We start from the raw sequence: 27,495 nt of genomic DNA, 5'->3' as shown, positions 1-27,495 counted from the left end.
GTGCTGATAGCTGAAGCTTCACACTGAGGAACTCTACAATTTTAACTCTCAGCATGCAGAAAGCAGAACAGACACCAAGTTATAGGTTTTCTAACAAATTTTTGGAGCCACCTCTTAGAACTCTTTATACCTGAGAGATTTTAGGTTTATGGCCACAAAACTCAATTTTCCTGCTGCAGGGCAGGGGATGAAGCCTGCTGAGGCTTAATGAGAAAGGGAGAGGTACAGTACACATGCAGAGACCCTAAAATCTGCAGTTTATAGGAGAGCAGGGAGAACTCAACAAATCCTCCCCAGGCTCCCCTTCAGACTTCTATGTTTTTCCCCTCTACTCAGCTCTGGTGAGGCCACACCTTGAGTACTGTGCCCAGTTTTGGGCCCCTCACTGCAAGAAAGACATTGAGGCCCTGGAGTGGGTTCAAAGAAGGGCACCAAAGCTGTGAGGGGTCTGGAACACAGGGCTGATGAGGAGTGGCTGAAGGAGCTGGGAATGTTCAGCCTGGAGAAGAGGAGGCTCAGGGGAGACCTCATTGCTCTCTGTAACTACCTGAAGGGAGGTTGTGGTGAGCTGGGGGTTGGCCTCTTCTCTCGTAACAGTGATAAGACTGGAGGAAATGGCTTCAAGTTGCACCAGGGGAGATTCAGGCTGGACGTTAGGAAATACTGCTTTTCTGAAAGTGGTCAAACACTGGAATGGGCTGCCCAGGAAGGTGGTGGAGTCACCGACCCTGGAGGTGTTCAAGGAACGGTTGGATTTTGTATTGAGGGACATGGTTTACTGAGTACTATTGGTGATAGGTGGATGGTTGGACTGGATGATCTTGAAGGCCTTTTCCAACCTTGGCGATTCTGTGATTCTCTCCTGCTTTTCTCCACATCCTGTACATGCAGGCTACCCTGTTGCTGGATGCTGCAATGCAGCTAAAAGGTGGCCTCTGCCTTTCCCCAGTACGTGGAAACCTCTACAGCTTCCCTCACAGACTTCCCAGGAAATACTTATAACCAAAGCTTGAAACAAACAGCCTTTACAATGAAAAGCAAAATGTGGAGCTGCTGCAGCTGAAGCCACAAAACATGATGTCAGAAATTGTGCTATTCCACATACATGAAAGGAGCCAGATACTGTGGGGGAAGCAAGAAGAGAAGAATCTGTACAGTTATGCATCCACTAGATGGTGCAAACCAGCAGGAAAGATGAAATAACATTACATTTCCAGCTCATCCCATGGGTAATTATTTCTACTGCAGTACTACCCAACTGGTTCAGACATTTCACAGCGTAATGGTGCTTCACAAAAAAGCTGCTATAGACGGTCTCTAATCTCCTTCCTTTGCCTGAACACCAAGCGACCAAAGTGAGGATAGTGAGCTTTGGTGAAGGGCAGAACAGGCGGCAGATTCCCAAGGAGATGCTGCATCCCAGACTTTGCCCAGGAAAACTGAGGAATGAATTCAGAAAGAAGAGGAACTGAAAGACACTTACTGGAGTTTGGAGGCCAGGAGTCTCTACACTCATTTGCTCTGCTTGCCGGCGACTTCCCCCGGATCTAGGATGTGAAACCAAAACAGTGAAAATGAAGTATTACTTCCCAGTTGGGAAGTGGTAGTTTAGTTCAAGGTTCTGTGTGAAGGGCAGAAATTAAGAAGCAAGCAGTAGGAAACCTTTACCCTTCTCTCTTGCCTCTTCTGTGTCTCCATGCGGTGTAACCGTTCCATCAGACTCGATATGCCCTGCTCCAGGCTGTCAATAGTGTGGTGCTGTGGATCGTGGCCACTGAAACTGTTCCTCAGGCTACGAAGTGCATCACGAACGAGCTGCAAGTCATTTGTCTTGCCAAGAGACCAAAAGTTAATCAGATTATCTCCAGGCTGCTTTCTTCCCATCTAAAGCCACAGGCCTTAGAAAGGAGAAATAGCCCTTAACAGATTCCAGGACACGTGGAGCCCTCACCTCAATCTGGCTGGGAAAACATCCCTCCATACACTTACCCCTCGGTGGGCTGTGGGAGCAGCACCTTTTCCTGCTGTCTGGAGGAAGCCATTGCTCTGAGCATTGTGACTGCTATATGCCATCACCTGTTCAGTGGAAGATGCATGTGACGCCAGGAATACAAGTGTTAGGAATGCCCTATAGGTCTCAGTTTGCCAACTTCAAAGTGATGAGAGGGCACGAAAAAGATTTATTTACTTTCTAGTAGGTAAATGCATTCACTTAAGGAGTGTGGAGACAGTCCTATAGGCCAGAGCATAAGTGTGGTTTCTCATGTGTGGGTGAGGAAACACAGGCAGATACAGGAAATACCTTCTTACTGCCTCAGAGGACTCTTATAAAAACTCTAGAGATCACTGTGCAGGCGCTGACAGATACTGGAGCTGGTGTTCTTTCCACCAAAACAGTTCCAAGTTCTTAATAGCTGTGTCACCAGGAAGAGGAGGAGATAAGCAGGTAAGTCCTGGCCTAGCTGCTAGCCTGCATTAGAGTTGGAGCTAGAATCCAGGATTTCACTTAATCCTATGCTCTCCTTATTGTTCCCTTATGATTTTGACACTAGAAGCTATGCCAGAGAGCTCACTGCTGAGAGCTGTGGTAAGATGGATGCTTTGTGGGATTAAGCTTGCCTTGCTTAGGGCACAGTCAATTAGACTATATTGAGCTTGGCCTCTCTGGGATGGATATGATTTCTGAAGACGGGCAGCTAGAGAGTACTGAATGCAAATACTAGTCCAACAGTCTGTTGTGTTGACCAAAGCTTCTGCTTCCCATACCTCTTCAGCTTCTCTCTTCATGCAGTGAGCTAGCAGAGCCTCTTTGTGTTCCAGCTCCCGCTCCAAATCCACCTGTGAAAGGAACAGAAGAACCAGCACAAAATGAGCCACCGAGGGAAAGTACCAGCTCTTAGGATATCAGCAGCCCACCTGGCTCCACACCTGCTGGTAACTGGCCTCAGAAAGTTGCCTAAGCATTTCATCCAGTTTGGTTTGATGCTGCTGTAAATGTCGGTCCTTCTGGCCCAGTTCCTTCTGTAACGGGAATCAAAGCGTGGTAAGGCTCACAATCATCATTACGGCAGGAATATGTACTCTATAGCTTGACCTACACAGTCTGTATCCTTTTAGCTAGATGTTAGATCTGAGTATCAAAGCCTTGTTTGAAAAGGTTAGCTAGAGCCCCCCTGGCCAGTCAAGGTCCATGACTGAGGCCAGACAACTGATGCAGAGAAAACAGAATGATGAGGGATCAGTAGGCAACCAAGTGACAGATTCTAAACTGGCTTCTGCACATTAAACATTCAGCAAGCCAAAAGCAAGACAATGAAAGATACACTATGAAAATGAGTTTGGGGAGGAACACAAGAATTATCTGATCCCTCCTTCTCATAGCAAACATGCATGGCTATTGCAACTTATTCACTGCCCACAGTGCCATTCCACAAGGCTGCCAGGGAGAGAGCAGTCACATTCACAGGAGAACCACCAGAAACAGTCCCCAGCAAAGAGAGAGGTTCCATTACTTTGTATTCTGCCAGCAGCCTGTTTCTCTCTTCTACCTTCCTCTGAAGATCAACCTGCAGAAAAACCAATTAGGTGTGAAGTGTATATTCCTAAAGAGTTAGCAACAAGCTCTTTGTGCCTTGTGCTAACAGGAGGCAGGGTTTGAGGAAGCTAGACTGCTTTCCAGGGCAGCAAGCTTTTGAACAGGGCACTTCTGTCTTCAGGCAGACACCACGTTGGAGCTCCACCTGTCAATGTGCTACTTTTGAGTGCAGGGAGCAGTATAAGGAAGGAACAGCGCAACTGCACCAAAAACATCATGGGAATCTCCTCGTTTCAGCCAAAGGCCTTTGAGTACAGGAAGTGGGGAGTGAGGAATAGGGAACTCCACAGCTGGCTAGTAGAGTCTGCAGTGTTTACTGCACAGACCTTTGACTGGTCTTTCACTATCCCATGACCTCAAAAGCTATGCTGCAACCACAAACCTCATCCTTTGGCTGCTGGAATTCCCAGGGCTGCCAAGCTCTTTCTTTCTAAAATAATCTCAGCAGCAGCATAGTGACTCACATTCTGATTGTGCAACTCTTCCCTGTCCATGTTTGCTCTCAGCAGTTCCTGCTTTAGCTGAAGAACTGAAGCATCCTGTTGAGCCAGCCTCTGCTGTAGAGCATCCTATGAAAAGACATTGATGGGTAAGTGCAAGACAAAGGCAGAGACCTTTCCATGGGAAGTGATCTAGATGTGATCTAGGCCTTACAGGCTAGACTCAAATGTTGTCAAAGGCCTGAGAGAGCAGAAGACATACAGACATCTGCTCCAACAGCCTCTCAGAGCCCTTCTGCCTTGCTCTCGCCCAGTGACAATTTCCCTGCTAACGGTTTAGATGTTTGTGACGGAGTGATTGCTTCTTCCTGAAGTTTCTGCTTCAGAAGTGTCCTGACAATTCTCCCTTATGGAAGAAAACAGCAGTGTCTTTGGAGGGTGTGTACAGCAGCCTACAGCTAGTTTCTCCAGCCACACAACTGCAGCAGCCAGAGGGTAGTAAGAAGCCAATGTCAGGGAGGGACACAAGGAAACAAATTCTCAGCATGATCTAATTATGCAATTAAATCCTCTCTGAAGAGGCCACAGTACTAATTCTGTAATTCCTAACTCAGAAATTGCCCAGAAACAGAGAGTTCCACCTTGGATAGGTGCTGCTGTCTTCCTTCACAGAAAGCTGACAGGCAGCTCTAAAATACCTCTGCTTAGGAGCAGATTATGAGTGTTCATAACTCTAAAGGGAGAAACTGAGCAAAACAAGCCAAAAAGGTGAAGAATGTTGTAGCTGAAGAGGACAAGGATACTCCCTCTTGTCAAGAGTTTGTTTGGCTGATCCTACTGCACCTACTCCAACCCTGAAGACAGAAACAGAACCCAGGATGCCTCACTCCTAGTGACTTTCTCAACTGCAGTCTCTCCCAAGAACCAGAAATAGAGCATAGGATACCCTACCTCCAACTGCCCTAATACAGCTCCTTCCATTCTCTTGGATTCCACAGAAATGTATGATTGCTGACTGCCCTACTCCTGGGCTGCAGCAAACTCCAGAGCTTTAATGTTTATATATTTGATGAAGTGTCCCTTTCCTTACCTTTATCCCCTGTAAGTTTCGAGCTTCTTGTTTGTATTTCAACAGCTCCTTCTGTAAATCCAAAAGAATTTGATTAAATTGCATCTTTTCACCTGTTCAGATTCAACCCATGCCTGTGTTCTCCTTTTCCCACACGCAAATCAAATAAGCAGCTCCTTAAGCCCCTGTTATTATAGGTGTGAGAGAAAAAAAGAAAATCAATTCCTCTAACCTTTAGGTCTTGATTTTCTTCCACACTCTGGTCCAGACGACTTCGGATTATGATCTGAACACAAAAACCCATGATTATTACTGCGTAAAACACCTGCCTGTGGCAGAATATTACCTAGAGCTGCTCATTTAGAGAAACCTAAGTACAACAGTGTGCTCACCAGCTGCTCTTCTGGGCAGGCTCCATGTTCACAAAGTTTAAAGGACCCTTCCTGCTCATCCTCAGGTAAAGAGCCATTGAGCAATAAAGCCTGAGAGGATGAAGGAAAAAAAAAAAAAAACAAACAACTCTTCAGAGGTTTTTAAAGGAAAAACAGGTTAACTACAGACCTGGCTAACAGTCAGACATATCAACAGTTTCTAGAAGCACAGCATTAACTCCATAAGCAGATCCAAGTAGGCCGTGTCTATGGGAAGATGCCACAATCTCCACAGTAAACTGAATCCAGCCTTAAGGATAGACAATCCTGTACCGTAGGAAGTGTGACTGGCAGGACTGGTTTACTCTAGCTGGTGTTTTTTACATTGACCTTTCTGTCTCAAGCTTCTAGGACTCAAAGACATATGGGTACGTGCCAGGATGTTGCAAGAGTCAACAATTTAAAGTAATGCCTTTTTTTTTTTCCCCTTAAATTACTTTTCTACTTTATTTAAACTCTATAGCTACAAACAAAAATTTGCAGCAATACTCCAGTCCAGCTCCAAAAGACTCAAGGTTCTGCCTGCTGACAGAATCTTCCCCCGGAGTGCTGCAACTGCTGCTGAATAGCAAACAGCCAGCAATCTGCATTCAGTTAATGCAAAGGCTCTTAGGGAAACCATTCCCTGAGTGCAACCCAAAGTCTGCCCAGCAGGACATTGAAGCAAGAGTCACATAGGAACATAAAAAGCTGTCGTGGTTTTAGCTCCTTATGGGGCATGCATAGATCAGGCCCCTGTATCTCAGTCAAACTCTAATGAACTGGCAGCTCTAAAATGCTGCACGGGGGGGAGAATAATCAATTAAATCAATTTCTTGGCTAGCAATATCAGCTGCCTCTTCCTACTCCTAGATGATAAGGGAGCAGCAGTGCCAGCTGCTCACCCTCATTCCTGAGACATGGGGCCAGGGATGGAAGAACTGGACGTGCCAGTCCTTCCTATGCTGTCTCTCCCTGCTCCCAGTGGGCACATAATGCAACCGGATTTTACCAGTGCATGAGCATGTATTTTCTTTTGGAGTCTTTTGTGTCCTGCCTATTGTCCACAGGGAAAGCCCCTCCCTGCTGCCTATGCTTCTCAGACAATCTCTGCTTTGTTTACTGGCACATAAATATTTACAATTCAAAGCCAGGATGGTTCCCAGCACAAACAGAAAGAAATACTCCTGAGAGAGTTCAGGGTCTTTACCATATGGAACAGGGGCTCTATTCCCCACACAGAATCACACAAACATATTGGGCTGAGGGTCATTTGGTCAGCAAGGGACTGGAACACGGCAGTGAGAAAAAGGTCCCCCAAATAAATGGTCATTGGCTGAAGAGGGGTCTGTTAAACATTATAGTTCAGCTCAGTTCACTGAAAGACTGATGCACACCTATGTGCCCCTTGACCAGCCTGTGAATCTTCATTGATTTCTCAACATTTCTTGCCTCTCTGCATTACTTCTGATCACAAGTCAGAGAAAGACCGCTCTATTCTTCCAGACTGCTAACAAAACCTGCAGGCTGATAAGTGCCCTGGTGAAGAATGGGAACCTCAATCCATGGGAAAACACTACTGCATCTTTACCATTCTGCATGGTAATGTATCTGCTTTGCATGGCAATAGCATACAGAGGTCAGAGACACAGAGCCACCATCCCCACTAACCGACTGACTTCCTGACAACTGCCCCAGGAGACCTCCCTGGGCCACGACTCTTCCTCAGCTCTCAAGTTCCAGACTCAGCTGCAAGATAATTTACACTCCAGCTACAGCTGATGGAAAGAAAATGAGTGCGTACAGAAAAGCTGTCTGAGAAGAATATCTATTACCTGCAAACCTGAAATCATTTTCTTTGCTTCCTCCATTTCCTTTTCCAAATGATCCTGTTGTTCCAATAGCTGCTCCTCCCATGAATTCTCCAAACATGACCCTAGGTTCCCTGCTTGCCATTCAGGTTGGAAGTGAGATTCTATCTCTTCTGGAAGAAAGAACAACTGAATGTTTCTTAAGGCCATTCATTACATAGATAGAAAAGACTTGCACGACACTAATTGCCTGCTGTCCATAATGTCAATCACATACAAACTGGCATCAAGGAAATTGCTACAGGTGTTTCAAGGTTTCATTCCTCATTCTTCATGCAAAGGAAATTTTCCTGAATATGCCTGCATCAAAGACGATCAGTATCCTTCCCCTCCATTAACTTTGCTGTACCTGCTGAGGTTTGATGACTACTTAGTTGCTACTTAGTTGATCAAAGATGAAACCAGTCAGCTCAAGCTGCTGTGCATCAGCAGGCACACAGCTGCAGTACCCAACTGAATGGGCAGCAAGTACACAGAGTGCTGCTAATAATTTAAAGAGCCTGCCATGGCCTGCCAGCTAATCCACCTGCTGAGGTAGTCATCAAATACTTTTGGAAAAGCACTGAAGCAGACTATACTGGCTGAGGCAGCAAAGTATTTCCTAGGAGAGCTTCTGCCATTTGCTCTTGGGACAGAATCTAACCAGAAAGAGCTGTTATTAAGCTGCATTCTTGGAAAGGAGAAAAAAAAAAGTCACTTCAGAAACTTCTTTGAAAGCATTTCCCTCAATCTGTATGAAAATTTCAAGTGTAAACTGATCATATCACAGGGCATTTGTGGAAATACAGCAATAACTTCAATGAAAATACAACAACAATACTTCAACTCCTTTCAAAGAGTCACTCAACCTATGTGTAGATGCACTGTAAACACAGACTCCTCCACAAAATCAAGATCTGCATCATAGGCTTTACACGTTCACATGCACTGTGTCTTTAGGAATTTTATTTTTTTCTCTCAACACAGCCTGATGATACTGTGATTAAAGCATTCACCCTACAGTGAAAGTTATATGTGATTCTTAAACCTTCTCCAGAGCATTTTGTTTTCCAAGTATCGCTTAGCAAGCCCTCACAAACGTTGCCATATTACTGGCACCACTGTACTGTTAGAAGTTTTTGAGATTTTGCTTTATGTTTAGTTGCCCAGTGTTCCATTCTCTGCAGAGAATTCATTCTCTCTCTACATGCATTTCAGTCTCTGGTGAACTTTTCAGTAAACAAATGCAAACAAATCCCAGTGAAAGTGTGAGCTGTTAAGCGCTATCAGCAAACTACCTGATTTAGTTTCTGCTTCCTCAGTGTGGATAATCACAAATCCTGCTTTCTCCTCTGACTGGGTTACAGTGGATTCGCTCTTCGTGCTATGGACAGGACTGGGTGATGTGAGACTGCAGAGGAAACAGTTATTTCAGTGCACTGATCAACACCACTCTCAGCTAAAAGCAAACATGCAGGAAATCTTGTTAAGAGAGTTTTCTGCATAACAGGCAGGGAAGTCATCAGCAAACTGAAGTAGGCACATAACTCACACAGAGGTAATAAAGGTCTCCTCAGAAGCAATTTATAGCAAGTCTTGCATACTGCAAGCTAAACAAAAAGCCACCTTAGCTTTCTTCGTGTCTCATTTCTGGGCTTTAAAAGCATCAATGCAATAAGAAAACAAACTTGAAATTCCAAAGGCAAAATATTTTTAAATGTCAGATAGCACTCATCCAGGACATCCCTGGTATAAAGATCTTGAAAGTACCCTAATAGCTTCATTGGAGCCATCTCAGATGACTGTGAGGTCCAAACACTCAACCTTTTCTCAGAAATTCTAAAATGCATCACCCAGACAACATCAAAAGGTGGCTGAAGCTCACTGACCCATTCAGCATACCTCCCAAGTCTCAGGAACTAATCCTTGCAAGTGTAAGCAGGAGTTAATTTTTCATTCTCAACATGGAAACAAAGCACAGAGAACAAAAGGGAAACAATGTGGAAGTAACAGAATAGGTTCAGAAAAATAAGACACTCCAGCAGCTTGCCTTCTGCATCTTCCCAGCACTGCTGCTACATATTCCACAGCTCTCCCAGAATCAGAAAAGCTTTGCAATATAGATGAAAACTACTTGCTAGCATCTCTGGCTCATCCATTACCAAAGTTAGCGCTGGCTTATTTTTCATTTACACCACAGACCTTAAAACAACCTACTTTTAAAGGTCTAAAGAGAGTGGACTTTCACCACATTAAAGGAAGAGATGAAGGCAATTTAATAAGTGAAAAAATAATCACCTTCTAATGGGGATCTCTAACAGTCACGGTGCTTGTTCTGTCCTGCTCAAACAGGGTGTGTGTGGTTGTTTAAGGGCTCCAGGCCACCTACCTTTGCCCAAGGGTTTACCTTCAGGAAGACTGCATTATACCAATCCTTAATTAGACACATTTTATATATAACATTTTCAACCATTTGCTTGTTACTGCTTGTCGCTGAATGGATACACAACGTAAAATAATTGTCTGAGAGCCCAGTAAGTATAGCTGGTTTTGTGTTACACAATAAGGATCATAGGTGGAGCTTTCAAATAGCACAAGCACAAAGCAGGAGCTCAGCTGATCTAACATGTCCAGTATCAGAAAGACTTTTTTTTTTTCCTATGAGCCAGAGATCTTCATTTCTCCTCCCCAAGGAGACTCTGAACATGCCATCATCCTGATATGACCACTAGGAAGCACCCTGCTGGTTCTCATGCATGCTAAAGGTGAAAGGATGAGAGATGTCCAAGAAAAACAGTATTAGCATCTATTGCATGAGAAGGTGGCAAAACTGAGATATGAGCAGAGAACGGGAAGGAAAAGTGAATAGAACACGCAGGATAAAAAAAAACAAGGGGATGCAGAACATGGAAATAACATTCCCCCTCTCCCCAAGTTCACCCCTCTCAGAACTGGATCCACAGCCCAAATGAAATACAAGGGCCCTCAGCTGGGGCAGGCTGAACTGTCACCACAGGTTTTCACACCATATATTATTACAGATAATCACTTTGACATTCCTATGCCCACAGTCCCCCTTTTAGGCAGCTTCCTTATTTTAAGAGCCAGAGAGTTCACATGGCACCAGAAACAAATTCTAAACCCACGTCAAACAGTGAAAGTGACACTGAAATGTGCGCAGATGCCTGATAAGCAGTAGCAGAGGTCAGGTGGTCCTGTTCATTCTGCCATCAATGAGTTAATGCTGAAAACATTGCTAAGCTTTTTCTACTAGTTGCCGAGTCACTTAGAGCATAAAATATCCACTTACCCGACTTTCCCTTAAAAGTATATCATAATTAGTGATCAAAGCATGCAGAAATACACTCTGGGAAATTAAAGCTATTTCAGTTTTATGATGCAAACTGTTCCACTTTATTCCTTTGACCACCTCTTGGATTCTTAACCCACAAATCCTTGCTCAGCTGAGTCCCAGAGATGTCAGTATCTGCACAGCCCAGGCTTCAGGAAAACAGCCCCAATGATAAGCTTGAACTCCCACAATTTTAACTCCACCCCTGCGGTTTCAAATGACAACGGCAACAATTGCTCACCATTTGACCTGCTTCCCTCCCATGATCCCACTTTAACCTTTCGCTTCACAGAATTTGTTTCCTGGGAAGCCTCAGGATTCGGGCTACAGACATGCCTCGTTCCTTCACATGCTCAGACTTCAGTGCAGAAGATGCCAGCTCCTGTCAAACTACTGGAGAAATATTTGCAAGCCAGACTGCTTCACATTAGCTGAAATGTTCATAGCCAAAAAAAAAAAAAAAAAACCAACCCAAAAAAAACCCAAGAAACCTCAGGGTCTTTGCAAGAAACCGTCTGATGGCAGATTAGCAGCCCCTGCGCACAGATTTGATTGCAGAGTCAGGAAATTCTGCTGCCTGGGTTTTGCTTTTGCTGATTTTCCTCCCGGGTTGTCTCTTGCTGCTGCATTTTGGTCAGCTGCACACCCAGTTGTTTGCATCACAAGACTGATCTGGTTCGCCAGTGGTGTTTCTCATCCCATTCTGTCCTCTTCAGACTCCAAGCACCTGCTGCAGATGCCAGCGAACAGCCAAGAGAAAGTGCCCCTGCAGGCAGTGGGTTCCCTGCTCCTCCAGACTCAGATATTGGCTCAGGAGACGGCATGCAGTCCTTCCCAGCCGTCCGCACAGCTCCTTTTCCTCGCTGGCTCCAGCTCCTTCTCCCTCCTGCTGTCACACGGCTGTGCGAGGCAGAGCCTTTCTCCGAGATGCCTGCCTCAGGGAGGGGGAGGGAGGGCTGGTGGAAAGGGAGGGAAGAGGAGGAGGGATGCGCAAGGAGCTCGGTGGCCTGGGAATCAGCCTGGTTTTGGTAAAATTTCCATGAATCATTGCTGTTACATATGGTTATTAGATATCTTGTCTCTGGGAATTCTGACATTCAGGCTGCGAACTCCCTGAAGGGTTAATGCAGAAATTAGCTGATAGGAGAGGAAGTGTTGCCCTGGGACAGGCTCAGCAGCAGCACAATTATTAGGAGGGGGTGGCTGCTGGTACAGACCTCATCTCACTAATACAATGGCTTGTTTCCCAGCAAGTTCACAAAGCTAAGCTCAGAAATTCCTCTGTAAGAGAAGAGAAACGAGAATCTAACTTTCACCACAGAACCTGCCACCAGCAGAAGACACTGCCAGGAGCCAGAGGTCACGTTGCTCCTGGCTTTTTTGGGCACATCACTGACTAGAGCTAGAAGAAAACAAGGTCACTGTGAGCATCAACACATCGAAACAAGATACAGAGTTTCGCTGCTGCTGAGTCTTATTTCTAAGGCACCAGGCAGTGACTGGTGCCCTGTAACAGGGCAATATATATATATTCCTGATTTCATAAGACTTGGTATAAATAGATCCTTCCCCACTTGGCAGTTCCTCCTGCAATTCAGCAGCCAACCTGTGTGTTTGTAATTGCTGTGCCTCTGGTGAACAGCATCGTATGAGCCCCAATCTGCTTTCTCCTTGCTCACACACAAGTTCTGTAGCTGGCAGTACTGGAGGCTACAGTAAAAAGTTTTCCTGCCTGGCAGCTTGGATCTATTCCTCAGCTGGGGTCTTGCATGCAAAAAAAAAAAAAAAAAAAAAAAAAAAAAAAAAAAAAAAAAAAAAAAGTCCAAGGCATCATCCTGCCTGCTCTGTCAGCAGCCCTCACAGCTACAGTCTTGTCCTTGGGCGACAGAGACCCCAGCACTCACATCTCTCTCCCAGTCTGTCTCTAAGCTGATAAACACAGCACACATTCTGACCCTCCCCTCTGAGGTAACAAAAATCCGCAGGATAGCTAGGGAATATTGGTATTCTCTAGATACTGTGATTAAAATTTAATTACATATTGCAGCATATTCCCAGTTTTAATTAAAATTGTTTTAGCCCCAGCTTGATCCAATCTCTGATCATTTCCTGATGAGCTGCCAGTAACTCTCTGTGCATCCCATAGCACAGGATTAGCAGAACTGTAGGATAAAAAAAACACTGGATAGCCTGCAAAGGCTCAGGCCCCCCCTTCTGCTCCTTATGCACAGATAAGTGAGCAGACTGATTGCTGAGAACAATTTTGGGTAGTTTCAAGATTTTAAACTCCAGATAAGCAGCTCCTATTAATGAAATGAGGCAACACGAAGAGTGTTTCTGTGCTTTTCTTCCTTATTTCTTCCCAAGCATCACACAGTGTTTCCAGAATTAGACCATTGTAAAGCTTTGCTAAACACATCAGCCCTCACTATTTTGGCCCCAGGCCTCTACTCACCCACATCAGCTCACATTTACAATGCCTGCAAGATGCACTATGCTCCACAATGTAGAAATGTGCTATTTTTTCTCCTGAAAACAAAACACTTAAAAGTTCCAAACAGAAACAGACTAAAAAAGTGCAAGAATTCTCACTAAAAAAGCTAGACAGTTTATTTCAGATTTTCAGCTGGATGGCACAATATTTTCTGAATCCACGGTAAATTTTAGAAGTCAGTGTTATCATAAAGGCTCTCACCATGTTATGTTACGTTATCAGCAACGATATCACCATTACCATATGGCAAAAGAACTCTTGGCACTGCAGGGAAAAAGCAAAGCAATGTAGGATGTGCACACACAGTTTCACTGAACAGCAAAATACAGCCACAAACTGCTGCTGTCCAAGAACGCCTGCCTGACAGGACAGAGGAGCACCTGTAAAATATGGCTACGTTAAAATGAACAGTGAGTGGAGGGAGGTAGCATAGCTCAGTCACTGTCCTGCTGAGATCACAGTTCAAGAATTAACACCAAAGTCCTGTGACATTAACCATGAAATGCTGTGTCCTGGACCAGAATTTTCTTTTATCTCCCCCTGGAACAACACCTTCAAAGTACACTCTCTGCTGACATCATGTGGAGGCACTGGCTCACAGGGAGTTTCCACACCTATTCAGACATGTGTGCCTATGTTTAAAGAAGACCTCACACTAACACACAACAAATTTTGAGTACAAATGGTTGTGTTGTTTTTGGTTTTTCCTTTTTCTTTCATTCTTCTCTGTTGGACAAGTGATCCTAATGCTCAGGTATTCAGAGGCCTCTTTATAGTATGGAGCTGAGAAATTCTGTGTCCTGAGACACTGTCAGTGGCAATCAGCCCTAAGAAAATGAACCTCCTCACACCTGCACAAAAAGGGCAAACGAGAGCCCAGCTGAGAGACTCTCAGGGAGCAGCCCTGGCAAGAGAAGCAATGAAACTGAGTAGGGGCTTACAGTGGGAACAGGAAAGTGTGAATCAAAGAGCTGCAACCATGCCCACACAGCTCTTAGTGTGCTCCAGAAGAGCTTAAATGGAGCAAAGCATTGTACCCAGAGGGAAACCTAATATGTTCAGTCAGTGTGCAAGCTAGTTTCTCACTATCTGGGGAAAAAGAGAAAGGCTGTCCTTTACTAGGAATCCACCCATAGTAAATCAGCTCCCCCATCACAATACGGTTTTTCTTCTGCTATCTCTCCTATATCCATGAAAATAAACATAGACACATGTTCTCCCTTCCCCCTCTCTGCTGAAGTAAATGGGGGCAGAGTTCTGAGTTATTCCCCAAAGCAAAGAGGAGTGAGAAGAGCATGCAAGGCACCAGTGTGTGTGTTCTGACTGGCACACACTAACCAGGTTAACAACTGCAAGTTTTACCACCTCATACTGGAAATGATGTTACATGATGCCATTTTAACCAGTCCTGGCTTCTGCAGACTATTTTTTAGAAAGCGTTCCACTTCTCCCAGTTTGGTGCTGCTTAACTTGTGCAGTGAGGAAACTGAAGGCTGTTTATAGCACAGAACATGTACTCAAGATCCAAGTCCTATTTTAAAGAACAAAGCCAACTCCAATGGAAACCATAGCGAACTCTGACTTTTGAGGCATCAAAGCACTATGCAGGAGATTTTTCAGCCACACAGTTAAGTGTTGCATTTTAGATTGAAAGTGAAAGCCTGGAGGATAGAAGGGTAATAGAGATAACTGTAAATCTAGAAACAGTCGAAACTGCTGGATGAGGACATGATGGTGATGAAGACAGCTGTAGATCTCCCAGGGACAGCCAGACTGGATTAAACACTGGTGTGTTTCTCTGACTGCTGTTCAAATCCACATGCCCCTCACTTCTATTTCCACAGGTAACAACATTTGCTTGGTTTAAGTTCCTTTCCTCCACATTTTTTCCATCACAATAACAAAGGGCATTTTAGGCAGTGCCTGACAAATGAACGTGAGAGGTCATGACTTGGCAATAAAATTCCTTACCTGGAGGACTGGGGCTCCAAGGGGATGTTATGCTGCCCTTCATACTGCTGCACCAGTGCTCGAACACTCCAGTAGGGGGTTTCAATCTCCTCATCCATACTGCTGTTTCTGGAATTAACAATCACAGAATGAGTGATGCCTCATCTAGTAAGGGGCAGAAATTCTTTTGGTCTCCAAGGAGGAAGGGAAGAAAGCTAAAGGCAGGAAGGAGGGAACATCTAGAAAACTTCCTACTAAGAAAGCTTTCTTACAGGGAGCTCTACTTCATCATCTTGGTGAGAGGAAAACAAAGGCAAACAGAACCCCCCTTTTTAAACTCAAGAATCATAGTATCATTAGGATTTAGAGGTGGGTTTTTAGAGTTAGGGTAGTATGGTTAGGTTGAGGTTGGACTTGATGATCTTGAAGGTCTTTTCCAACCTGAGCAGTTCTCTGATTCTCTAATTAGGGTCAAAGATCATCTAGTCCAACTGTCCACCTACTACCAACACCCGCTGGGTCCTCTCCCTCCACACAGCCTTCCAGCCACTCTGCCCCAAGCCTGCAGTGACCAGTCACCAGCTGGATGTAACTCCATTCACCACCACTCTCTGGGCCCAGCCATTCAACCAGTCTTTACCCAGCAAAAATCACACCTGTCCAGGCCAAGGGCTGCAGCTTCTCCAGGAGAATTCTGTGGGAGGCAATGTCAAAGGCTTTGCTGAAGTCTGGTAGACTACATCTACAGCCCTTCCCTCATCCCCCAGGCAGGTCACCTGGTCATAGAAGGAGGTGAGTTTGGTCAGGCAGGATCTGCCTTTCATGAACCCATGCTGGATGGGTGTGATCCCCAGGTTGTCCTGCGCATGCCATGAGACTGCAGCCAAGATGATCCAGATGATGCTTACATAACCTTTCCTAGCACCAGGGTCAGGCTGACAGGCCTGTAGTTCCCCAGATCCTCCTCACGACCTTTATAGATGGGCATCCCATTAATAAGACTCCATTCAGCTGGAACCTCTCCAGATGACCAGGACTGCTAATAGATGATGGAAAACAGCTTGGCAACCACATCTGCCAGCTCCCTCAGCAGCCCTGAATGGATCCCATGGATCCCACCTGGCGCCAGGAACTTCTGTCAGTCCAAGTGGAATAGCAGGTCTCTAAATGTTTCTACCTGAATTGTGGTGGGGTTTGTTCTGCTCCCCACCCCAGACATTCAGGTCAGATAACTGGTCTGAATATTAAAGACTGATGTAAAAAGAAGGTGATGCATTCATCCTTAATTCTGTGACTAGAGAACCACAAAAGCTCTGTAAAGGCGAGGAAAAGAGCAGAATTTGCAAACAGAATAAAGACTGTTTTTCTGTGATGAACTCTTGACCCAATATCTTTGCAAGACAAATCTTTAACATTTAATAAAAGATATTAATTAAAACAAACAAAAAAAACCACAACAATTTCAACCTCATTTCCACACTGTTTAAGGGTACACCCCTAAGCCAATATAACATGGGCAAATGACCTTCAGCTGTGTATGAAGCTGTGTGTGAAATGAAACCCTCAAAAGACAGCCATCTGGCCTTCATTTAAATGTCATTACTATTATAATCCACATTGCACCTTTTGCAAGTGTTAAATGTGCTTTCAGAATTACACATTCCTTCCATACATGGATAATTTCCCCTCATTATCACCAGAACTCCTCCATTTACATGGTAGGATGCATCATCTGATTAACAACACACAACACTGCATCTGCCAACACAGCAGTGAGTAGAACACTGGGGAGAACAGCAACATCGAATGCGGAATAAACGTGTACAACAGGACCAAACCCACAGTACTGGCAATAACTCCTCACAGACCTGTAAATAGCATCTGCAGATAAGAGGTTAGTTTTGTTTCATTTGAAATGGGAACCCTGCAGGAAGAAAGCACAAAGATGGCACTGTGTTCAGCTTGAATTGTGGAAGATGAGGCAGCAGAAGTTCCTCTGTCTTGGACATAAAGACATGTTCTTTTTCAGTGAACACAGGCTCAGCAGTTATTTGCTGTAAAATCCAAAAAAGACCTGAGATACCTGTAATTTTCATTATGAGGCATCCAGTCTAGACCAGCAATCCCCTCTGTTAGGCTGCCACCAATTCAGGGTTTAGTGAGACAGCAGTGGTTTGTCTCTTGTTTACACAATCTGAGAGCTGCCCTATGTCAGGAATTGTCAGGATAAAGAGGCATCTATTTTGAAATGAATCGTGTCCACCTGCTAACACAGTCTGACCACACATAAGTAGGAAAAATCCATTACCTCTGTCTGTGCCGGAAGACATCCCGGCCAGACTGCAGTACGTCTTGGCGAACATCTGCCAGAGCAGCCACCGCCCCCTGGGCCACTGCAGCAGCTGAGCGGGGCCTGTGACTGGAAAACGATGCTGCTGAGCTCTTCCCCGTCGTGCCAGCAGGGCTGTGATTCACAGCTCTTCCGGAGCCTGGTTTGAAATGAGCAGCTAAGGCGAGGATCAGCCTCATGATAGATTTTAAGTTACCGTCGACAATATCTACAAAATACAAACAAAGCCAAGGACAGTAATGTTAATGTGATGTCACAGAGCTGCATCTGACCAACAAGCATGAATGTAACTGAGTGAGATCACACCAGTAAATAAAGACTGCAAAAGAGAAACTGTGTTCTAGCACTGACGCTTAGCTCTGCTTGTTTTATTCAGAGCAAACTGACTGCCACCTACTGATTACATGTTTCAATGCTTTGAGCAGATTTGAGCCTTCCTCCCCGTGGCCATTTCCAACTAACAGTCCAGCAGGTTAAATGACAGAACATTATAATTTCTGAAAGCCTTAAAATAATATCACAGGCACTGGAAGTATGAGGGCTGGTTATTTGCTTTGGTGTCTGAAAAATAGAACCAGCAGGAAAAAAAAGACACAGACTGTCACCTCTTTATCACTCTGTTGCTAAACTACACGGGAAAAAACCCTCCTCCACAAATCAACATCTTGTCTGTTTCATATGGAACAAAAATAGAACTAGGCCTTCAACACTTAGAATCATTTGTGACAACTGGCAGGCTCATACCTTTTGCTGATGTCTGATGCATACGAATCTTTTTTGATGCCACGAACTGTAAGACTTGCTCCACATTTTCCCTCATCTCCTGCTGACTGGTAGGGTTGACCTGAACACCACTTAGCTTCTCACCAGCTGAAGAAGCAAAAAATTTTATTACAGAGAATAGTGTTTGGTGTCACTTCAAGCACTGATAATAGATGTAGGGGCTGATTTTACGTCTAGTCAGGGACTGGAGGAAGACATGCATTTCTTGTCCTGCTTACTCCTTGTACCAGGAATAGCTAGGTTGGAAGCAGACTTTACAGTATATTATCAGCAAAGAAGCATTTTCAAGTGTACTTCCTTATTCCATGACTACTCCTGATCCACTGACCTTATGAGTGGAAATATTACACTGTTTTGCAGAGAGAGAGACAGAATTATCCCTCAAATCTGATTCTGCTCTCACTTCTTATGAATATCAGAATCACAGCAAGCAGATCACTCTTCCAACAATGCCATACGCTAACACCAGTCCTTTATAAGATAAATCCTTCTATAACTCCATTCCAGCCTTGTGGGAGTTACTGGGTCCTGGAAAGGATTCCACGTGTCTGTCACGTGATACCTGAGAGACCACAAACATAGTTCAGAAGGTCTGCAATTTGGCTGTGTTGCAGCTGTCTGCGAACACATATGGCCTTTAATGGAATTGTCTTTATGATTTGCTTTACGATGGTTTTCTTTCCAAGTAACCCTCCCCCCAAGCTCCACTGCCATCATTAGCACTCTCCAGTTTGCCCAACAGATGTCAGAGCCAAGACCAGCCCATTTTGCTGGAGATCTAAAACAGCAAGATGAAAAATAGTGCCATATGGCATTACTGACCTACAATCTCAATAAGTGAGGCAAGGATGACTCCATCTCTGAGATCTTGTCTCAGGTCTTGGACTGGCTTTATTGTTGGCTTCTTCTTCAGCTGGGAATTTACCCAGGCCACATATGCCTGTAGCTGTTGCTGAAAATGGAAAACAAAACATTTGCACATCACTGCCATTTCAGAGGGGAGTTGCATAGTTGTTACTTTTCTGAACCCCAAAGCCTGCTGAGCATGGCCCTGACATCACGGCACACTGTGGTGCAGCTCGCTCCATGCCAGGGCAGGAAGAGCAAGCAGGCAGCACAACAGTGCCAGAACTGATTTGCTCACTGCATTTCATGGCCCCACTGCCGACTGCATTTTTTCCAAGGTATCTATAAAGCAGAAAACCCACAGTGCAGAAGCAAGAAAAATCTGTGCTATTTCCTATTAAACTCTACTATCTACCAAAATAAACGAGGATGGATTTCCTGGAAAATAAAACAGCCTTCCCCTGCAGCACACCCTGTAGCATGGATCACTCATGGGAACATGCACCACTCAGCAGGGAAAGGGTACCCTGTTGTACAGCTTCTTCCCCAGCTCCACTGCCATAGAACTGCATCAGCATTTCTAGAAGACCAAGTTCCTGTCTGCACAAAGCCCTGTACTCCAACAAACAGGCTTGCCACAGCACTTAACCATCTGCAAGACATGACAGCAAAAAGCACTGCCTTTCCAGTGGGTCACACTAGGTGCTGCTTCATTCAGCTGTGAGCATTGCCAGCAAGGAAGAAAAATCAAGGTTCAGGTGAGTGGGAGAAGTGCAGGGACAGCAACCTGAAGGTCCTCAATGCCTTTCCTTCCACCGCACCCCTGCAGCACTTCCACAGCCAACAGGGGCTCTGGTGACACTGAAATCCCTTTGGGCTGGGCTGGTGTAGCACACAGAGGGTAAACAAACTGATCCATTTATGGGATTACATCCTGTTTCACTAAGCTTCCCATTATTCTGCCCATGCAGCAGGTTTTAAGACTTCATTCCGTATTATCTCAGCAATGTCAGATTTTATGCTTTTACAACCCATCAAAGTCACAATCTGATCATGGCTTCACTTGTAATTATCCTGACATAGGAAATCCAACATTAACCACACCATGGCTCAGTCTGCTGGCTCAGAAAGGTGCTTGGACCTCCATGAGGCTGTTGCTGCTTACTCAGCGGAGATGGAGAGTGGGATACAGGATGCGAGCTTCAGGGATTGCTGCTGGCTTTTGGAAGGAAAGAAAGCAGAACTGGAAAAGCTGGTGCACGCTTGCTGGAGCAGACGTGGCCTTGTCACATGGACTGAGTCTGAAAGCTTTTCTTCCGTTGTAACGGCAACAGTGCACATCAGTTTTGCCTGCTCTGTTTCAGAAGTTACTTTCTACTTAATGGGGACTGTGAAGAATCAACAATTGCTAACTTCTCTCCTGTACAAGTGAATGATTCTGAGTCGATTACCAGAACAGCGATGATCATTCTTGCCAACCTGCAAGAAGCTGTTCTGCGTCTTGCAACAGTATTTTAACTGATGCTGGATCTGAGCGCCCCCAATCTCAAAACAGTCTGATTCCAGAGCTAGGCAGAGCACAATCCTTCTATTACTTATATTCAATAAAGCTTTATTCAAGCAAGTACCAGTAGAAATAAAGTAGGCTTGTTTACAATAGCACATTATTATAGAATTATCCAGATTCAATACTAAAGACCTACTGAATGGAATTGCATGAAAATTGTACCTGAAGCCTGTGTAATTTGGGGAAGTAATCTCCTAACAACTGGGCTGACTGCCTTGCTGTCATTTTTCAAATCATTTTACAAAGTTCTGAACTGGAATGTTCTCTCATATTAATTCCACAGAGGCAAAATCCCTTCTCATCTGCAGAAAGCTTGCAATTTTACACTGGAGTTTATTTGACTCTTCCATTCAAGTACTTTTTCTAGTCCATGGAAAAAAAAAAGACTTTATTTTCTCTCATTCCTCATGCATGCATAAGAAAGCATTTTGGCAATCTTTTAGTCTCCATGTCTTCAAAGCACAAGAATTAAAATGTTATCATTAGAACAAAAAGAAAATCACTGGGACATTTATACTTTTAACAGTGCTGCTAAAAGGAGGACTTGAAGGCAATGGAAGATGAATGTTACCACCACAAAGGAGAGAATTTCATAGCAGTAGCTGCTGTAACACTGGAGGCTGACATTTCATTAGCAGACTTACAGTACATATTTTTTCCACTAAAGCGTAAGATTTTCCTGTGTAAGCTCAGATGGTTGGAGTGATCATTATTTCCTGATTTTATATCCAAAAACTAAAGAGCTAGTGACTTGACCAAGAGTCCTAAATTGTTGCAAAGCAAAAATGCCCCAGGTATCATCTTCCAGCACATACAAACAAAAAACAAGACTTGCTACACTCTATCCTGCCAGGAGAACAGCAGCTCCAGACCATTCACCTCAAACAACTCCTGGCTGACAGCTATATCCAAGAGCAATCAGAGAGGGAACAGCAATGCTTCATCCTAGCTTGTCCTTTCTTTTCCCTGAGTAACTCTGCGCTCAGCCATTTGCTACCAAGGAGATTCCTGCTACTTCTCTACATGCTGGTCTGAATTTTTGTTCCCCTAAATCCTGACTTAACGGAGAAGACACTAAGCTCAAGTCCCACACCAACATTTCTTTCAAAAACAGGATTTTCAGAGGAAAAACAAAGCAGCCTAAGGTTTGCTATACAGAGCAGAGGTTATCAGGATTGTGGTGGACTTAAGCTTAATCCTATTTATGTTAACAGAGCTTTGCGTTCCAAAAAAAGGCTAGGTTTCCTTGCACTCTGAAACTGGAAGACTAACTCTCCTACCTGCAGGAACTTGGAGCCCAGACTGCTTCAGATTCAGATCACTGTAGAGTGCTTGCGTCTAAATGACTCTGGAAGCCCTAACAGACTTCTCACAGTGGAAAAGAATTTGAAAGCTGGATACTAGGGGCCACCTGCAGTTGGAAGGAGTTCAACAACATGCAGGTATTTCTGTTAGCAAATTACAGGTTCTTTAGCAAACATACTTTGCAGTGCAGGATTTCATTTTATAACACTTCACTAGCACATACTCTGAAGAACGCTCCCAGACCTCCTGCTTATTGGAAAGCATACTGCTGAGATCAGGAGCTACTTCGTGCTTTCTCTCCACAGCCCATTATATGGTGTTGTCAGGGTCAGCATTTTATCTCATGCTCCGTGAGCCCTTACAGATAATTATAACTGAGAGCCATTAACTAATATTTTCCACAGGTGGAAGAAAAGCAGCAGCTTATTGCAAATCTCCAGCCAGTTCTAGATCTCTTTGCTGTTCTCATTTAAGCAGTGCAATTCACCACCTGCTGCTTAGGGCTCATGTTTCTTTCAGCCATGCATCAGCCCAGTCTGCCTTACAGTAAATATAGGTAGATCATGGTGCTTTGACATACTGCTCTGTCCTTTACCTTCAGTGCCATCTACATGGCTCTGTACCATGTTAAATTTTCGCCTCCTTTGAGATTAGGGAATTGCACTTTTTGAAGGTGTCCACGTATTTCTTGGTAAAGTCATTTGTAGTTGGCAGATGCTTTCAGAGGGCCTAACATCCTTGCTGTCATGTTAGATTCCCAACTTCTATAAGAGAAGTCATCTTTTCTACACACACAGTTGACGAATATGGATCTATTCTTCCTGTTAGACTTAGGGACTCTGTCTGGAAGAATAATGCTTCTTGTAATCTTCGTTCTGTTTTTTTCTGTTATAGCCTGTGGATGCTGCCTTAACACCAGCTCTAACAAGGTCAAAGATAATAGCCCTCGTTCTATAAGAATGGTCTCAGTACAAAAGGCATTTAATGTGCTGTCTGTTTAGAGCACTGAACCAAAAGTCTGCAACAACAGAGTTCAAAGGACAGACTGATTGCATCAGGATGTAATTTTAAGGCTTTGTATAATTTCTAAGCTTTCTGACATTATTACCTTGATTAAATGAGCTCTGAAATTTGCCACCCAGCACCCCTCAAGTCTGAGGTTTCTTTTGCTTTCGTTCAAGAGGCCTTTGTAGAAGCAGACTATAAAAACTTATAAGCAAAGAAAACGATGTTTCTCACTGCTCTCAAAACCAGCAGAAGATGCTTTTTTTTTTTTTTTTTCCTCTTGAAAATCACTGATTAAGTATGACACTTGTGTATGTTAACCTCCTCTGCACAGATTTGGAAAGCACATCCTTGTATTCCAAGGTATCCAGTCACCAAGAGTCACCTGGGCCGAAAGGATGCTTATCAAAAGAACAGCAGGCCCTGGGTTAGCAAGGCAATTCCTGCCATACCTCAGTCCATTGTGTGAAATGAAGTCTGACAAGAGACTGAAAGTCAGTTTTTATGGAGGGGGAGAAGGACTTTTTTCCACAGCTGAGCAGCCTAAGGGTAAAACCAGATGCTCTGAGTGGGGCTAGCCCTGAACATCAAATTGTTCTTTGCTCTCACTAATATACGGATTACGATTAGCTTACACTAGGGAAACACAGCTGCTCTTGAGAACAGGAAGCCTCTGCAACTTAAACTAAAGCAATACGTTACTAGCTAAAAGCAAGACTGAGATATTCTGTGGAGGAGGGAATGGAATATTTATACGGTCAAGCAGAGCAATCAGAGGAGACCTGTGGCTGGCATGAAGCTGTGAGGCTCACATTTCATACTCAGTTTGCTTTTCCCTTGATGACCGGTGGTGTTAAGCCCAGGAGGGATATGCATTTTCTGTAAAGAATGGAGGGAGCACGGGAGCAAACAGACAAGGTGGTGTCTGGGCCATGAAGGGGTGAAGAACCAGGAAGCACAAACAAAATATGAAATAATAGAACACACCAAGAGACCACCCCTGCCACCGTGTGAGAACAGACATAGCAGCCACTGTTTGGTTTCATCATGAGCCCTCACGATATTCCTTCCTCCTCAGTTTACTGGCAGGTTATGGTGCTCCAGCATGGTCTGCACAATGAGTGCAGCCAGGCAGCGGCTGCCCCGGCATTCCGTACTGAGTGCACACAGTCTGACCAAACCAACTTCTTGTGCTCCCTGAACAGGAAAGCCAATGGCAACCTGCCCTCCCCATGCAGTCACAGGATTCCCATCTCTGCAACTTCTTGGTAGTTCTCACTCCTTACGATTTATCTGTCTCCCCAATACTACAATAATAAAAAAATAAAGAGCACTTCAAAAAACATATTTTCCAGAGTCAGGTCAATTTCTGTCTCTCTGAAATTCAACCTACAGAAGATGATGGGAAACACAAAGACACCATGCTCTTTGTCAGCTTCTCCCAAAAGCTGTGTGTTTACAGGCTTTCTAACAGCCGTCAGATTCAGAGACCTCACATACTCAAGAAAGGAATCCATTCCATACAATAAGCCATTCTCCATAACTCACTGCAATTTATATTATTTTCTTGTACAAATGTAAAAGCTCTGTGGAGAAAATAAAATCTCCAAGATAAAATCATCAGCTGTAATCCAGCCACAAACTTTTCAGAACTACTGCTGGTTTGCAGTCCCCCCGGGGAGCTGCCCCATATTGCCTTCTGTTAGTAAACAGCTCTCCCTGCTCCCTGGCCGGAAAATCTTGCTCATTTTTCTCTTTTTCTTCTCCACAGAGGACTGGGAGACACGGCAGTTCCTAAGAGATGCTGCAGAGAAGCACACTGCCTCACCCTGGAAAAGTCCGCGTGGGATTTGGGGGCATGCATTTACCTCTGTGAAGCCCTCCTGCAGAATATCCAGTAAATTCCCCCTAGCCAAGCAGGCAAGCATTCTCCAAGAGCCCACTGAGGGGTGAGGGTCTCAGAGGGTGTACGGCAGATCCTCCAGCTCAGGGCACAGCCTCTTCCTCCTCCTCCCAGAGACAAAGAGTTGGAGCTCATCAGGAACCGCATTCGTATCCCATATGTGCAGCCCGTTAGTGCACGCAGATAGTTGAGCCAAAGTCAGGGCTTGCACTGGGCATGCTCACGAGAGAGCTGCTGGGGGAGCAGCGAGAGATGTCATACGGTTCCTATAGAAACGCCTCAGCTTACAAGATGCAGCCCAAGCGCTGCGCTGGGGAAACATCTGAAACCTATTTCCAGCAGTCATACTCACACGAAAACTGCTGCGGAAAAGAGGTTTTCAAACCCACCAAACACAGCCAGCCCTGTCCGGCGTGGGGGCAGGGAGCGAGTCAGCAAATAGCAGATGCCTTGCTTAGCTAGAAAGAGAGAGGAAAGACTGTAAGAGCTGGCCAGCTTAAACTCTCAGCAATTGCTTCACAGCCCCGAAAAAATGGCACCATTTTTAGCAACCCTGTAGAGACAGGAAGCTGCAAATGAGGCCACAGTGCAGCAAATAACATTTGCACAGTGCTGGGCTCCACTCTAGCCACTGTGGCAATGAAGATGAAAAAAGAAATAAGGACAAAAGCTTTAAATTAGAATTAAATACAAACCCCAGCAAAGTTTCTAAATCGATAGTAACTACATTCATTCCAGAAAAAAATGTATCAAATATCTTCAGGCAATCTCCCAAACTTCATCTCAGCTTACAAGAAGTGCCCTGAAAAAAGAAGGAAAGCATGGAGAACCCCTCCTGCCAGGGGCTGTCTGCCAGTCCTGCTGGGCAGCACAGCAAACACTGCCCAGCAACGCACCACGCCTTCAGGGCTCTGAATACCTGGCAAACCATATCTAAGGGGACAAACAAACTTGTTTTTCTGCCTAAGTATGGAAGGCTCTGGAGGAAAAAACCATTACATAATTTTACCATTCTAGTGTTTTCTCTGTCAGATATGGAAGATGTAGGTAAAATACAGAAAAACGAGCAGCAGCTAATTTCCTTCTACAACCAAGACAAGTAACTGAAAAACAAGTCACTCGCCACTCGTGACATGAGTTTTAATATATTCCTGTTTGCCTTTCCTATTTACTTTTCCAGATTCAGTAGGAACTGAGACTTTTGTTTTCTTTAATTGCTATGTCACATCTGTTAAGCAAAACAATACAGTACTGTGAATCTTTGCAAAAAATCTTGCAAGGAGGCAATGCTGGTGGTTAGCACCTTGAGCCAATTTGCTCTGGAGACTCAAAATGACTCATAACACCATTAACTGGATGACAGGAAATATTTCTCCCCATTTATACAGTGCAGACAAGCAGGTTGTGCCTTACAATTTCAATTACACTTCATAGAAAACCTGAGTGAACGGATTCTCCATCAGCAGGTGACTTCATTTGAAAAACAAAACTAATTTTGAGCCTTTTCTGTGAACTTTATAATAATCTCAAAGAAATTTATATTTATTAACTGTTTCTCAATGCTGCACAGCAAACATACGTTCATGGAAGACATTTACAGGTAAGAATACTGAGGTCATCCCTTCCCTCCATCCCTTCAATTTCTGGAAGTAAACACACACACACAGACAAATCCAGATAAACTGCAGAAGTACTACAGTGAAACCAAATGTACTTTGGTTGTATGGAGAGGTGACAGATGGCCGCGAGGTGTTCTCTGATTGTGTTTGGAATTGGTTTTATGAATTTGATAGCAGATTAAGAATTATGTGCTCACAATCCCTACAAGCTCTAGATACACTTGTCCTTTGAAGAGGAGATAAGCCACAGGCAGACAGTCCCCCACCACAGACTTTGTACTGGAGACATGACCCAAATTTTCAGGATTTCAAAATGGGATAAAGAGATAATCTGTGAAAACAGCAGAGAAACAAAAAACGTAAAATAATTTAATGTGTAAAAGGTATTGTTTAAATCATAATAAGCTGATAGTCTGCAAAAAGAGTTCACTGATGATGGACCTTGGTGGCATTCAGTGGAAATGACTTAAGAAACAACAATCTTTGTTATATTGGAAAGCATTTCTCTCACCCTACTCCCCATTCTCCCATTTCCTGGCACAAAACAAAGGACTTAAAGCTAGATGTGTCACTTGTAGTATGGTAGTGCCATCCCTGAGAAATGCAAAAGATCGTCAGCTGAACATATTGGGGGAATTGTGAAGAATTTCACTTGGATTGGAGTGAATGCTCGGGTCGGACACCCTCCTCTGCCTTCCTTTTTGGATCAACAAAAGCTGGGACTGAAATCTGAAATTCAGGTGATCGCTTTCAATTTCATAATGCTACCAAGGAGCTTCCACCCACTAGAACATGGCAGCGGGTGGCGTTCTCCTTACTCATGGCAGGTCCAGGGACAGACCTGCTCACAGCCTGCTGTCCATCGGAGATTTTGTCATCAAAAGATTTGTTTCTACATTATCTCTGAAACAGAACTGCTTTTCTTAGACAACAGGAATATCAGAGAATAGAAACTAG

General features: G+C 44.3%; 1 protein-coding gene across 7 annotated transcripts in view; it reads right to left on the bottom strand.

The window, feature by feature from the left end:
* Window positions 1-25,188, bottom strand: part of DIXDC1 (DIX domain containing 1) — a 29,358-nt gene extending 4,170 nt beyond the window's left edge. Inside the window, exons 1-18 of one of the 7 annotated variants that reach the window (XM_052696998.1) lie at window positions 24,885-25,188; window positions 19,116-19,245; window positions 18,255-18,380; window positions 17,469-17,718; window positions 15,801-15,854; window positions 15,182-15,289; window positions 8,663-8,775; window positions 7,350-7,495; window positions 5,497-5,586; window positions 5,337-5,390; window positions 5,126-5,176; window positions 4,060-4,164; window positions 3,513-3,566; window positions 2,917-3,021; window positions 2,767-2,838; window positions 1,990-2,076; window positions 1,669-1,830; window positions 1,484-1,547 (exon numbers count right to left, since the gene is read on the bottom strand). In XM_052696998.1, coding sequence (XP_052552958.1) covers window positions 1,484-1,547; window positions 1,669-1,830; window positions 1,990-2,076; window positions 2,767-2,838; window positions 2,917-3,021; window positions 3,513-3,566; window positions 4,060-4,164; window positions 5,126-5,176; window positions 5,337-5,390; window positions 5,497-5,586; window positions 7,350-7,495; window positions 8,663-8,775; window positions 15,182-15,289; window positions 15,801-15,854; window positions 17,469-17,718; window positions 18,255-18,380; window positions 19,116-19,245; window positions 24,885-24,944 — 1,831 coding nt within the window. In that variant the 5' untranslated portion in view covers window positions 24,945-25,188. Of the gene's footprint in view, window positions 1-1,483; window positions 1,548-1,668; window positions 1,831-1,989; window positions 2,077-2,766; window positions 2,839-2,916; window positions 3,022-3,512; window positions 3,567-4,059; window positions 4,165-5,125; window positions 5,177-5,336; window positions 5,391-5,496; window positions 5,587-7,349; window positions 7,499-8,662; window positions 8,776-10,957; window positions 11,654-15,181; window positions 15,290-15,800; window positions 15,855-17,468; window positions 17,719-18,254; window positions 18,381-19,115; window positions 19,246-21,986; window positions 22,061-24,884 lie in introns of those variants that run through there. The other 6 variants (XM_052696997.1, XM_052696999.1, XM_052697002.1 and 3 more) reach the window with 6 other exon arrangements.
* Window positions 25,189-27,495: the final 2,307 nt, after the last annotated feature.

The sequence above is a fragment of the Tympanuchus pallidicinctus genome, unplaced genomic scaffold (genome assembly GCF_026119805.1).
Source record: "Tympanuchus pallidicinctus isolate F22 unplaced genomic scaffold, pur_lepc_1.0 scaffold30, whole genome shotgun sequence".
NCBI classification, from domain to species: Eukaryota; Metazoa; Chordata; class Aves; order Galliformes; family Phasianidae; genus Tympanuchus; species Tympanuchus pallidicinctus.
The sequence above is the reverse complement of the archived record's forward strand: the minus strand, read 5'-3'. Positions and strand labels throughout refer to the sequence as shown.